Source organism: Chaetomium fimeti (assembly GCF_033439085.1).
Source record: "Chaetomium fimeti strain CBS 168.71 chromosome Unknown B0H64scaffold_2, whole genome shotgun sequence".
Lineage (NCBI taxonomy): Eukaryota > Fungi > Ascomycota > Sordariomycetes > Sordariales > Chaetomiaceae > Chaetomium > Chaetomium fimeti.
In genome coordinates this window covers 674,728-687,877 of record NW_026944330.1, presented here as the reverse complement: position 1 = coordinate 687,877, position 13,150 = coordinate 674,728, and the positions used below count along the sequence as shown (strand labels likewise).

General features: G+C 57.7%; 4 protein-coding genes across 4 annotated transcripts; all 4 read right to left on the bottom strand.

The window, feature by feature from the left end:
• Positions 1-649: 649 nt before the first annotated feature.
• Positions 650-2,106, bottom strand: B0H64DRAFT_471650 (uncharacterized protein). Its single transcript, XM_062807891.1, has 2 exons — positions 1,042-2,106; positions 650-957 (listed from the first exon to the last, which is right to left on the bottom strand). The coding sequence occupies exons 1-2, from the start codon at positions 1,878-1,880 to the stop codon at positions 750-752; spliced, it is 1,047 nt and encodes a 348-aa protein (XP_062661853.1). The 5' UTR covers positions 1,881-2,106; the 3' UTR covers positions 650-749.
• A 346-nt stretch (positions 2,107-2,452) lies between these two features.
• Positions 2,453-4,357, bottom strand: B0H64DRAFT_384793 (uncharacterized protein). Its single transcript, XM_062803029.1, has 2 exons — positions 3,195-4,357; positions 2,453-3,126 (listed from the first exon to the last, which is right to left on the bottom strand). The coding sequence occupies exons 1-2, from the start codon at positions 4,130-4,132 to the stop codon at positions 2,907-2,909; spliced, it is 1,158 nt and encodes a 385-aa protein (XP_062661852.1). The 5' UTR covers positions 4,133-4,357; the 3' UTR covers positions 2,453-2,906.
• A 984-nt stretch (positions 4,358-5,341) lies between these two features.
• On the bottom strand, positions 5,342-7,966 carry B0H64DRAFT_316677 (uncharacterized protein; the record flags this gene model as incomplete). Its single annotated transcript, XM_062800297.1, has 1 exon — positions 5,342-7,966. The coding sequence occupies one exon, from the start codon at positions 7,964-7,966 to the stop codon at positions 5,342-5,344; it is 2,625 nt and encodes an 874-aa protein (XP_062661851.1).
• A 3,368-nt stretch (positions 7,967-11,334) lies between these two features.
• B0H64DRAFT_72830 (ras family-domain-containing protein) lies at positions 11,335-13,150 on the bottom strand. Its single transcript, XM_062808672.1, has 8 exons — positions 12,759-13,150; positions 12,545-12,576; positions 12,412-12,438; positions 12,246-12,325; positions 12,159-12,181; positions 12,069-12,097; positions 11,757-12,014; positions 11,335-11,698 (listed from the first exon to the last, which is right to left on the bottom strand). The coding sequence occupies exons 1-8, from the start codon at positions 12,785-12,787 to the stop codon at positions 11,538-11,540; spliced, it is 639 nt and encodes a 212-aa protein (XP_062661850.1). The 5' UTR covers positions 12,788-13,150; the 3' UTR covers positions 11,335-11,537.

Sequence of the window (13,150 nt, the reverse complement as noted above, 5' to 3'; positions counted from 1 at the left end):
GAAGTCCTCCAAGTGCCTGGTCCTGTAATGCCTCGGCTCCAGTGGCCCGGGGACCTCCCCCACCCCTACGACGAGAGACGACCCCCATAATACACCACACCATCTATACCCAATGGAGGGATCTCTGGTTCTCTACCGACTGCGCCCCGCCCGATTTTGGATTGGCACTTGACACTATGCGTCCCTTCGATGGTTGACGATCTAGTGGAGGATTTTGTGCTGAAGGTTGCGAAACCGAGGGCGGCGTTTTGTTTTGGCGAGAGAAATACGCGTTCGGGATCTTAATGCCCTAATCACTCGCAATTCCACCGTCTTTGCACATTTGTTCACCTTGCGGACTCCGGGCGGGGTTCCACGGTGCCGATCTCCTCGCGGTTCGTGGCCTGCCATCATTGTCCCCACGCAAAAGCGCTCTATCCCACCACTGCAGGGTTGCAGGTTTGCGTTGTCCCTAGGCAGAGAGACCCTCCTTCATCTGCTTTCTCATTTTCTGCTTTCTTCCTTGTTTGTAACTGCGAGCGAACTTTTTGGTAGCAGGAACACGCAAGAGTCGTATCAGCGGCGTGATCACAACCACACGGTTGAATGTGACAGACGGTCTCCTTTTCCTGGACCATATGGTACACCAACGTTTTTGGTGATATGTGATGGTGAAACAAGAAAACTCTATTCATCCGTAGAAAGTGGGTATCTTTACGTATAGAGGTAAGTAAGGTACGCTTCCACCGTTCCGCCCTCCCTGCTCAGTCTCAGCCTTTCCCGTACGGAACCCGCGCCCGCCGGCTCGGGTGTATCGAGTCCTCGTCCCGCTGCTCCTGCGTCTTGCCTCCCGTCGCCGCCTTCTCCAGCTTGGCCTCCTCTTCCCTCTGCATCCGGTTCGCCCGCTCCTCGTTGAGCTTGGCATTCTTTTGCTTGATCTTGTCCTGCCGCGCCGCCGTCTTGCCACCGCCGCCAGCGCTGTCCACAAAAAAAAAGCATCGATTAGCGCCACATTCTCAACACCTGCTTGGAAAAGGGAATCAATCTGAGAGGGTAACGTACGTCAACTCGACATTAATCCGCCTCGGCGGACCCTTCGCCTTCGCCCCCGCCGCGCTGCGCTCCTCGAACTCGGTGTGGTGGAACTTCTTGAGGCACGTCTTCATGTGGTCGTACCCGGCGAACTCGACAAAGGCGATGCCGCGCGACTTGGACGGGTCGTCGCGCTGCGTCAGCAGCCGCACCGACGTCGGCTGCAGCGTCGCGAAGTGCGCCCGCACGTCCTCGGCGGTGGCCGAATAGGGCAGGTTGCCGACGAAGCAGATGAAGCGGTTGGGTTTGCCGCCCGTGGTGGTGGTGTCGTTGGTGTCGCCGTTGGCTTCCTCGGCGGGCTCTTCGGCGGTGGCTTCGGTGGTGGGAGTGTCGTTGTCTTTGCTGCTCTTCTTCTTCTTGTCCTTTTTGCTCTTCTTTTTGCTCTTCTTGTCGGCGCTGGCGGTCCCGTTGGTCCCGTTGGTCCCGTTGGTCCCGTTAGTGCCGTTGGTAGCAGCCTCGTCGGCCTCAGCCGGTTCCGGGTCTGAAGGCGCCGCTGCTGGCGCGGGCTCGTCCGACTCGGGAGTGGCTGCTACGTCCTTGCTCTTGGACTTCTTCTCTTTCTTCTCCTTCTTTTCCTTTTTGTCCTTCTTGTCTCTCTTGTCCTTCTTATCCTTCTTCTCCTTCTTAACCTTGGGTGCCTCCTCGGTCGCGACAGGCTCAAGCTTGACTTCCTTCACCTTGGAGCTCTTCTTGGTGACCTCAGCTTTGCCGGTGCTGTCGAGCTTGCTCTTCTTGACGGCGGGCTTGGCGTCGTGGTTGTCGGCGACATCCTCGTCGGTGCGCTCCCTCTTTTTTGATGATTTGCCCATGGTCGATATCTGAGTGGGGAATTCGATGGTAAGGATGACTGGAAAAGATAACGGATCGAAAATCGGCTGTTTGGAAGGAGCGATTCGCGGTAGCCGGGCGACAACTCTCGAGGTTCACAAAATCCCAACTTTTTTCTGCCGGTTTTGAAGGCGGGGAGCGCTTGGCGGGGAAGCGAGCGAGAAATTCTAGTGGGGCCTGCAGCATGCGGCCCGTCCGGCGGCCTTCGTTCTCGTCAGCGGAGCGAGCCGAACAAACGACTCCAGCAGCGGAGACCCGGTGCTCCGTCTTTCCCCACACAGTCCGTTTGTTCGGTCCATTCTCATATCCTCTCCTGCAGTCAGATCAAGTTTGCCCGCATTCGTTCGCAGCGGCACGCTGCAGGGCCGATCCACGGAAGCGGACGATCAGCCGCGGAATCCACTCAGTTCGTTCCCGAGGTTTCCCAACGTCAATAGCTCGCCTTGCAACTTGAATCGTTCCTTGTTTTGGGCATTGCAATCTGAGCAGCAAACCTCGGGTTCTATCCCTTGTAGTTATCGGCATGTGTCGGTAACACACATGGCAACGCACGGTATTGTAACAATGAAACATGTATTGTTATTTGCCCTCAAGGGGGGATGTCAATCATCAAACCAAGCCCAGCCTAGGAAAAAGCCCATATTTTGTGGGTGTCGATGCTCAAGGAATGTGGTTGTATCGTGGGTATAAAAAAGGAAAAATAGGAAATCCAACGTCAGACCAAACCAGACCCGGACCAGACCAGACCACATCCAACCCCCAACCCAAGATGCCCAGAAAAGGAGTGTCGGGGATCTCAACCCAGGTTCTGTATCCCCAATCCCGTCAAAATCCCCAACCCAATCTCCCAATCTCCCAACCTCCCAACCAACCGCTGAAACCCCTAAAACGCCTGCTGAAAACTCCGCATCCAAACCAACCGCTGCACTGCTTGTTCCCCCTATACTCATACAGCAACGACACCGCTATACTCAACGCCCCTTTTCCCGCCTCCTGTCCTATCCTCTCTAGACCTGCGTCTTCGGGGTCTCCTGCTCCTCATACGACGGGGGCGCGTCCTGGTTCTCCATCAGGCCGGCCTTCTCCTCCTCCACAACCACGACCTCCTTGCGCGGCGCCTTGTGGTGCGAGTGGCGACGGCGGTGGCCGCTGGTGCTGCTGCTGCTGCGGCGGCGGAAGAAGAGGCGCCAGAGGGAGACAAGGACGGTGCCGACGGCCATGCCGATGCTGGGGTTGTGTGTTAGTCGATGGGATTCAGGAGAGCAAACAGAGGTAGAGGTGAGGGGGTGGCTTACAGGCTGACGGTCACGCCGGCGACGATGCCGATGAGCACGGGCAGCAGGATGTGCGAGGCCATGTGCTTAAACAGCTTGCCCCAGCGGTGCTCCTGGTGGCCGTGGCCGGTCACGGGGCGATGGGCGTGGGGGTGAGAGTGAGAAGCCTCGTCGGAGATGGGCGACTTCTCGCCGCCCTTGTTGGCGCAGTGACCAATGCCCTTGAAGCTCTTGATCTTTTCCAGGGCAGCGGCTAGCCACCTGCATACCGAGGTAGTGCACTCTTTTGTGTCACCGCCGGGAAGCTTCTTGAGGAATACGTTGCTGGGCTCGCCCTTTTGGATTTGAGAGATGATCAAGCGGCCTTCGCCGTCCTGGATGATGTTGACCTTGACGCTGGGAATTCCGTCGATGAAGGTGGGGCCAACCGCCATGACCTGGAACTCGATATCCACCACAACCTTCCCTTCGGCGTCCTTCGGCGTGGTCGCAACCTGCACGGCAAAGCTCAACTGCTGCGGTTGAGGGTAGACCCTATAACGGCCCTTGCCCTTGTGCTTCTCGCCATCGGGGTGATGCCGCTTCCCCTTGGGCTTTCGGTCGACGATTTGTGGCGCTTTGACGGTCGTGGTCATCGTCTCGCCTGAGGGATAGAGCTCGACACCGTTCAGCAGCAGGCGGTCGTGGTCGGCCAGGTGGTCGACGGAGAAGGCCAGCTCGAGATGGCTTGGGAACTTGGTCTTGAACTGGACACTCTTGCCCCGTCTGTTCGTCAACAGGACCGGGCAGCCGGGGCAGTTGACATCGACGATCTGAACATCGGTGACGTGGGAGTTGATGCCCGCGATGGTATTGGCGACCTGGATGTCGGTATCGCTAACTTCGGGAGGGATAAGGAATGCGCGCGCGGCTGGGACGGCCAGAAGGCCCGCCACCAGTGTGAGGGGCTTCAGCAACATGGCGCCGTTAATATGAGGGGTATCTCGACTCGAAGGATGGGGTGCCTTGTTAATCGCTAAACAGTTGGTGTTTCTGCCGTGTCGATGTGATAATAGGGAAAAACAAACGAAAAAGTAATAAGTGATAAATCGGCCTTCGCCTTGGTAAAGTAGGTAGTTGGAAACGCGGAGAGAGGTTTGGAATGTGGCCGGCAACGTGATGGGCTTGCGTGGTAGTATCTCTTTGTTAGGTTCCGGAGCTCCCGGAGCCGGAGGGTGGCGTCAGCAACAGGGGTTGCCAAGCTGGACAGGGGGAGTTGGCAAGCGCCGAGCACGACGTAATTGTAGCCTGAGGCAGGCAGCCCATTCCCACCGGCTCCCTTCGCGCCCTGGCCACTGTTAAGCAGCCCTGAGCCAGCGCCAAAAATGACAAGGATTGGCTTTCACAGCATCACATTCCCAAACCTGAACCGCGCAACATGTTTCAATTCAACAGCCCAACTTAATGCCGTGTCCAACCATTCCTTGGCGCGATCGCCATGCCGATTGTTTACTTCCTCAAAAGAATGATCATTCCTGATGGGCACATGCGTCAACAATCCCCATTGTGAGCCGTCATCGCATCCACAAAGAGGGGTCACTCTGGCCGGGGGCCCAGCCTGCCCTTGTCTCGGACTGTAAACGGAGCCTGGGTCCGAGGCAAACAGACGGCCAGCAAGAGGACCGACCTTCCGCGTATTCCATTCATGCGTGAAGGAGCCAGGCAGCCCTAGGATCGCCAACTCTAGCCGCTGGGATCAGAACTGCGGTCCTGTTTTTGGGAGGTGGTTGGTAGGTCGGCAGGCAGTTATTCACACACATAGAACGGTCGAACCATTTGAGCATCGAATCTAGCTTCATTGAATTCCTCCGGCGCCAGCGGGAGATAGGCTCCCTGTCGTAAAATAAAAAATAAAAACTAAACGCCCGGCGCCTTGCGCTTGTGTAGTAGGTGGCTGGTAACCTAATGTACAACATGTCCAAAAGAAAAAGGTATATGACACGAAAAGAGTCGCATCTCCTGTGCGAGCGAGCGAGCAAATAAACCACCCCAACAGACGCGCTCCGCGGCCGCGATGGGCAACTCAAGCTCGGAGATAGGTAGGTAGTCCCACGCACGCCATCCCATAACCATCCCATAACCAAACCCTCACTTCACCTCACTTCACTCAACATTAACCCACCACCCCATCACCCCCCCAACCCCCACCCCCACCTCCTCCTCGCCGCCAACAACCCACGCACCTCCAGGTCCCTCTTCACCTCACCACCACCACCAACCCCCCTCCCAACCCTCCTCCCCCCGCCCGCCTCACCCAAATCCACCACAAACCGCACCAAATCCACACTCCTCCCGCCCCCCACCGTAACATTCCGCGCAGCCTCCACCCCGCCGCGCCCCCCGCCGCCGCCGCCGCCGCCCAGGAAGCGCTGCAGCGCGACCTGCGCCGCCTCGGCCCCGCCGAGGCCGTCCTCCTGCAGGACAAGCAGCACAGCGACGCGCGCAAAGTCGAGCGCCTCCTCGTCGGCGGCGAAGGCGGGTGCCGTGGGGGAGGGGCGGGCCGTGCCGGAGGACATGGTCATTGTGGTGGTGACCATGCTGGTGCGGGACGGGGAGGAGGTGGGTGACGGTGGTGGTGGCGGTGGTGGTTGGCGGGTGAGGGAGAAGGTGGTGGCGAAGTCGCCGTCGGAGTTCAGGCTGGTGGTGAAGGTGGTGCCGCCGCCGGTTGGGGATGGTGGGTCGGAGAGGGTGAAGGTGGTGAGGGGGGCGAGCACGATGGTGATGGTGGTGTAGAGCACGCCGTCGATGATGACGGCTGCGGCGTTGGCGTTGACGACGTCGGGGCCGGAATTGTCGCTGGCGTCGCTGGCGGCTTGGGCGTTGAGGGCGCTGAGCTCGGCGCGGGTCGCGCGGCCGTTGAAGGTGACGAGGGCGTTTTGGGCGGAGCAGCTGAGGGTTTGGGTGTTGAGTTTTGAGATGATTTCCGGGGCGGAAAGGGGGATGGAGAAGTTGGTTTGGGCTTCGTTGATGAGCCGGGGGATGGCGTCGCCGATCGAGATGTTGTCGTCAGAGCCGGTCAGGGTGATGGTCGCGCAGCTGACGTCGTTGGCAATAGTGCAGTCGGAACCGGAGAAGCCGTCGGCGCAGTTACAGGAGCAGACTCCTTCATTTACCACGTTAGTACCTCCATTGGCACATGCTAGTTGTTGTTGACATTGCCGGAGTTCTTCCTGTGCCTGGCTGTTTCCGTTCTGCTTTTGGATGACCAAGAACTCGACGGGGATCACCACCGCAGCGGCGACCACGAGCAGGAGGCCAATCACGAGCAAGATGAACCCCCAGCAGGGGAGGCCGCAGCATCTACGTTTCCGTTTCCCAGTTGACGATTGCGCGTCGCTCGTTGGGACAGCCTGTTGTGACGTGTTGAGGGTACGATTAAAATTAAGAGGGAGAGGCCATGATTGGACCTGTTCTCGGATGCTGTCCCGGAAGCTGCGCCGGGTATTGGTTGCTGCTAAATGTGCTGGTGGGGGGAACGCCGCCAGCATATCGGAGAGGCCAGACCGGTGTTTCTCCCCGTCGTATGGGTAGTCAGGGAAGTCGTCCAGTTCATCGGACCGACTGGCCGGTCTCCTCCCCTTTTCTAGGCTTGCGGCCAATCTCGTTGCACGACGGATGAGGTCCGGGAGACTTGTCAAACTCCCCCTCGCCTCGGCCTTGCGCACCGCATCCATATCCAGACGCGGTGGCCGCCGTATCGCCGAAAACCGGCTGTAGGTCTGGGCCCCCGTAGAGGCCTCGTCGGGGGATGGTGTGGTTCGCTGAGAAGTCGTTGACGGGTCGTCGGCACTCGCAGAGGAATAAGCGTTCAGCATGGTGTCGGGCGTCACGGCCATGCCAATGGGGAGCCTCGCCACTACCGGGATCGTGCCGGACGAGCTCGAGTTTTCCAAGTAACCTGTCCCATCCCTGAAAGGCCCTTGAACTGGTTGCGGCCCAGGCCGCTGATCACGGCCCGCCGTATCCGCTCCCCGGGGAGTGGCCGCGGTCACCAACGTGGGTTTCGCTCTTTTCCCTATACTGGCGCTCCTTACCAGCCGGCTCTCCTCCGCATCATCGTCTCCGTATCCCTCCTCCGCAATCCCTTCCCCATACACCGGGTCCGGAAAATCGGGGCTCGGTCCTGGCGAAGGCGAGCCCCAATTATCCGGCATCGCAGCACTCGAGGCGAACGAGGCGTGGGACCGAGTCCGCGGGCTCTCCTCGGGGATCGGGGAGACGAACGAGGCGTTGGAGTAAAACGAGGAAGCGCCCCGCCTCGCGGACGGTGGCGGTCCGAGATTAACACTCCTCCGCGGTGGCCCCGGTGGTATTTGCGCGGGCAGCGGAAAGTCGGGGATCGATCCAACGGACGATAGGGTGGAGGGCCGTGAGGCGCTCGACGGGGTCTCTGGGACTGCCAGCAACTCCTGGCCTGTAGATTCCCTCCCGGATTGGGGTCTATACTGAAAAACTGGGGTGTGGTCCTGCACCTTGGAGGCGTCCAATATCGAAGGCACCCTGCTCGGGCGCGGGGGTCGTTGAGGCGGCTGTGAGTTCCCCTGTGGCGGTCGAAACGGCTCGCCGTCGACCTGGGTAGGTGGTATGATGGATTCCGGTAACGGCCATTGCGGAGCTGGCGACGGTCTCGAGATGGGGACGCCGATCTGGCCGTCCCTCGTCTGCAGCGGGAAGGGTGCCTGTGGACGGACGTCTCGCGGTCGTCCGGTCGCCGATCCTACGGCCGGCTGACGAGAAGCGGATGGCCGGGCCATTTGAGGTTCTTCTGGTAGAATGGCCTCCCTCGGTAAGCCTGCGGCGGCGCGTTCTCTTGCCCTCCTGATGGATCCCAACCCTGGTCGATCCATATCGCTCCCATCTTGAGGATTCATTTAGCTAGGACTGCTTACACCGCGCCACATGCGGAGCCCCTCTAGTCCCTCTAGTCCCTCTCTCTTGTCAGATGCTCGGAAATCCTCCCAACTCTTGTCCGTAGTCCGAGTGGCATGGGAGGGGGTGGCGACAGTGCGAATCGTCTCCAGAGCGTAATCGCGGGGCGTGGGCCGCAGTTCGTAACGAGTTCTGGTCCGCTCGGAGAGTCGGCGGTGTAATATCAACCTTCTTTCCAAGCGTTCAAACGGCGCCAACTGGGTCGCGCAAACGGCGGGGCCCAACTTCAAACCCGAGGTCGTGGAACCCGGTTGGTGGTGTACGTAGCCGTAGGCAAACAACGAACGAACGAACGCAATCTATGCCAATGAAGAAGGAGAATGAAAGAAGCCAGCAGGCATGTAACACAGCGCCAGCTGGGTCGGACCAGAGCAAACACGAGAAAAGAATGACTTTGTTAGCAGGCCAATGACCTTCGACCGCGCGAAGGCAGGATGGCGAGACAGTCTGTCTGTCCTCGGAAGGAGAGATGGTCAGCCAACGGACGGGCCTTGCAAGCAAGCAAGCAGCAAGAAACAGTGACAACGGGAGAAAAGAGAGACGGATGCCGCAGCCAGCCAGGGTCGCCCGTGCAACATTGTTCCAGAAAAGCCTTTTGCCAGATTTGCCCGATCAAGATGACCCGACCAATGCGGGCTCGAGCGGGAGGGTGGCTTCACCCGTGGCCGCAGCAAGCGTGGAAACCCCCCTAAACAGCCGGATCGCAGAAGGGGTCCGGCTTGGAGGGTACCATCACCTACGTTCGGCGTTTCGACGACTCTGTTGGACATCCCTGTCGCCGCACACTGCCACTGGCCATCCATTCCCTGACAGCGGACACTAGCCTCCAGCGGCCGTTGAATCTCACATGAGATAACACGAGCATCTATGTATCTCTCTACATAAACAGTAGACGATGCTGGCTCAGCTTGCCCTATTACGCTCTTGTTCGACCAACAGTGACCCTGTGAATCGAAAGGCAGAGGAGGCGGCAGGACGGGTCGCAGGATGCAATCCAGGGGCGGCACACCGGGAGTCCGGGACTGGCCAGAGTTGGGAACGGGAAAGGGGAGCTGCCGGGGGGAGGGGGAGGGGGAGGGGGAGGGGGAGGGGGGTCCCAAGATGAGATTGTGCACGTACGAGAAAACGGGGTGTGCCCGGACAAGTCCCCGTTTCAGGATAGCGGGACAAGAAGGATTTTGGGGAGAGCCTCCCAGCAAAACCAACCGCAACACCGTCTGAAGTTTGGTGATCAAGAGAAAATCAAGCAGCGCCCGCAGGAGTCCGAGGTGTTTGGCTCTCGGCGTCCAGAGAGTTGGTGGCTCGGGAAGCGTCGTGGGCTTCTAATGAACGGTTTGCGAGTCGATGGCTTTTGAGGCGTCGTGCGGGCAACGCAATAGCGCCAAAATGAAAAGTTCCGGAAGCCTGCCACACCAAAAAGAGGTAAACGGCGAGGTCTTGGCGGGAGGAATGGAGTCAGGAAGATGGGGAAAGAAGCGAAGGTGATGCGGTGGTATCGTCAAGGCCACGCATTTGGAAATGAAGTTTGAGAAGAGAGCATAAACCCGAAGAGAGAGAGAAACGGAAAGTTGAGATGGTGGCAAAGTCTCCCCGTACAAACCGCCAAAACTGGATCACAGGATCGCAGACAGACGCAGAAAAAGATCGAGAATACGAATACAACAGAGGGCAGTGCTGGAGACACAAAAGGTGCAGAGCCCCGACCGCACCATTGATGTGTGATACAGGCCCTTGCAGCCGTCGGAGGAAGACCACCCACATCCCGCCCCGAGCCCCCCGGGCCAAGATGGAAATGAAGGATGGTCAACAAGGATGGACGCAGCATTCGGGAGGCTCGCGAGGGAGTGGACTCACAATCAGGTACAGTTCCAAAGGCGGTTAGGCAGCGTTGCAACGGAACTTGCTGGGATCCGGCCACAAAGTTGGTTTTAGAAAACTGGTGACGAAACGACGTTGTGGATTTTGGTGGATGAATTAATTCATTGTGACACCAGAACTTGCCTAGAATAAAAGCGCCGTGGAAGGCTAGGCTGACTGCGATGGCGCGACATTCCTGCGGCGCAGAAGGGGAAACCGCAAAGAGGATGAGAAAAGTGATTCCAGCGCGAATTGCTTGGCCGTTTCGGTCGGCCTTGAGCCGTGACGTTTGAAGTCTTTTGCGCGCTCTGTGGGGACGGATGCTGTCAACCGAAACCGACTCCAAATTGAAAGAGGAGTAACATCCGTGCGCCTTTCGGGTGATTCGCCCTCGATGTTTTGGTTCGAGATTCCCATCTCAAGCCGCGCACCAATGACACAAAAAAGAAACGGTCCTCGACAGAGAGAGAGGGCGCTGCAGTCTAAAAATGACTTCATCAAATTTGGGTGCGCGGCGTCACGTCACCACCAAGTCAGACAGCAGGAAGCAGTTGCCCATCGATCCCGGGTCTTGGTGCAAGCCAATGGCGGGGCGATAAGAGGCGGGGGCCTGCGCTCAATCGAAAACGCTAGCGCAGTCACTCGCAGGAACCCGCAACGCCCGTTAGGGTAGGTGGGGCTCTTGGGTTGCATCGAATGAGTCTCTCAACCCTGGAGTCTCAACCCGAGAGTCTCAACCCGAGAGAACATTCACAACCCTGAATCACCAATCGCGATCTGAGTGTTGATATTGAAGATAATTCAAGGCGCGCCTGGGAGTTGCGGGCAGTTGGCGGCCGACTCATCTCCTGCCCGTTCCCGTTGAACTTGACGACGAGTTCTCAAGGGGGAAACAGGATTATTCACGTCGTTCAAGCTATTATTAAATATCCATTTTTGACACTGAGCAGGATGGAGACTACATGGATGTGGTATGTGCATATGTGTGCGCCTCTTAGCCGAGTCGAGTGTCCGATGACAGTCATTTGAAATCTCTATTTCGAGCTTAAGACCCGCGTTGTGTAAGCGCGCACTTAGCGTTGTGTTGTGTAACCACCATTGCTGGCTCCGAAGGAGAATGCAAGGCCAATACATAAGTAGTATGCACCTAAGTTAGTACCGGTAGTGGTGCGGCGCGGGTGGCGGTCGAAGGATCTTTATTTGAGTATACAATCCATATCAATCCATATTTGTAAAGGGGGCCGCACTCTTGGTGGGGGGTAGAAAAGAGTTACGACTGCGGACTGTTGGTCAGCATCGCCATGTCAGCTCGTTCAAAACAGCCAAGGAAGTGCCACGGCCCAGGTTGGAAAATGAATCCATGTGAAGAAAGCGCAAAGCGCTAGAATCTATACAACAAACTCCTCAAGGTCCGAGTTCATATCCATCATGACGGGCGTCCATAGACCAATCCTCGTTCATAGCTCGCCTCATGTCCGGTTTACCCGGCCGACCAAGCTGGAGGAACCTGCGAGACGCTGAGGAGCGCAAAATGCGAGCTCATAAGATGGTACACTTCTCCTTCCGCCTCTTCCTGCGGCGTCTCTTGGCTGCTGGGTCGTCTCCCCGTAGAGTATAGGAATCGTCACGCATGTCGTCTGGGTTGTCATCCCGTCGCAGCATCTGTCGACAAAGGTCAATGAAGGCCTCGTCAACGTTGGCTAAAAGTGGCCATGTCAGTCAGTCTGCGGCTCCACTGTTTGTTGGGTGGGCACCTACTCCGTGTCCTGGCGCTGGCTTCGTAGTAGGGCGCGCTCCACCGCTGGGAGAGGGAAAAGGCCTTGGCACGATCCACTGCTCGTTGATCTTCCAGATCTGCTTTGTTTCCGACAATCACTATCGGGATGTCCTCGTCATCCTTGATGCGGATTATGTCGTCCCGGAGCGTCTCCAGTTCCTCGAATGAGGTCCTCGAGGCTATGCTGAATACCAAGAGGAAGCCTTGACCGGTTTTCATGTAGAGATCTCGCATAGCAACTGAAGGCGGTGTCAGTGAAGCACATGGAAACTTGCACGCTGAATGGCACTTACCGAATTGCTCCGTGCCCGCTGTATCGAGACTGATTTCACGTCAATTACAACGCTCCACACGATAGACGGGGTTGCTTGCTCAAAACTGACATCTCCAACATTACTTGACGGCCCTAAGTCGCAAAACATGTCAGTTACATGGCACCGAGAATGATGAGGCATTCGTCTGCAACTTACATCAACGGCCCTCTGCGTCCTGTACGAGTCCTCAATGGTCGGGTCATAGCTCTCGATCCATTCGTTGTGCACGAACTGGGCTGTTGACAAAACGCCGTCAGTACCGAAAGGGGTTCAGGGTGTTCAGGGTGTTCGCCAAGTGTGGGGGGACTGCAGCAGCACGTACCAGTCAAGCAGCTCTTCCCCACGCCACCTTTCGCAAGCAGGAACCAATGTCAGCAGATGTTGCATGTGATGGAAGGTCTTGGCAGAAGAAGGGTTTCTCCTGCTGTTCAGGGGGAGCCGGAGTGGACACACACCTGCACCCAGAACGACCACATTGAATTCCCGACTGAGTCACAATATGTTAGCATGATGCTGTTTGCCCCAAAATGCAAAAGTAGATTCGCGAGGTCATGAATGGAAAGAATGGAGACAAGGGAGGGGATGGGATCGGGGTGGCCCCAAGTTTGGTTCGTCGAGATCAGACGGAATGCCAGAAAAGTTGGAATTGAAAAAGGGGGTTCTGCTCACCAAGGTTGGTAACTGAATTTCGACGGCATTGTCCCCGAAATCGATCCACCCTGGGAAGATGGCAGGCCGGCGACGCGCTTGTGACGCTTCGCACCTGGATCCTCTTTCCCCGTCCTTCTTCACCGGGTCTTCGCGCCAAACTCCTGACGGGAGGCCGAAAGGGCGGATTCGGCGGTCACCAGGCCAGAGGCTTCTACATGCAGAGAAACCAACCGGCGACGACACAGGACATTCGGGAATCGGGTGGGGAGGGAAATCGGGTGGACTGGAAGGAAGGGGGAGGACGAGATGTGATTCTCTCCCCCTTGCCTAGATTTTTTGGGACCCTGGACCCCCAAGACCGCAGAGGGCGGCGGCGGCGCTGGGGCCGACCGACAAAAATTGGGGGCTGC

Excerpts from the sequence above, each read along its gene's own strand:
- B0H64DRAFT_471650 (XM_062807891.1), bottom strand. The coding sequence starts at position 1,880 with ATGGGCAAATCATCAAAAAAGAGGGAGCGCACCGACGAGGATGTCGCC. Across the intron at positions 958-1,041 it reads CGGATTAATGTCGAGTTGAC|CGCTGGCGGCGGTGGCAAGA; the intron begins GTACGTTACCCT and ends TTTTGTGGACAG.
- B0H64DRAFT_384793 (XM_062803029.1), bottom strand. The coding sequence starts at position 4,132 with ATGTTGCTGAAGCCCCTCACACTGGTGGCGGGCCTTCTGGCCGTCCCA. Across the intron at positions 3,127-3,194 it reads GCCGGCGTGACCGTCAGCCT|CATCGGCATGGCCGTCGGCA; the intron begins GTAAGCCACCCC and ends ACACAACCCCAG.
- B0H64DRAFT_72830 (XM_062808672.1), bottom strand. The coding sequence starts at position 12,787 with ATGCCGTCGAAATTCAGTTACCAACCTTG. Across the intron at positions 12,182-12,245 it reads GGACGCAGAGGGCCGTTGAT|GGCCGTCAAGTAATGTTGGA; the intron begins GTAAGTTGCAGA and ends TTTGCGACTTAG. Across the intron at positions 11,699-11,756 it reads AGCCAGCGCCAGGACACGGA|CCAACGTTGACGAGGCCTTC; the intron begins GTAGGTGCCCAC and ends GGCCACTTTTAG.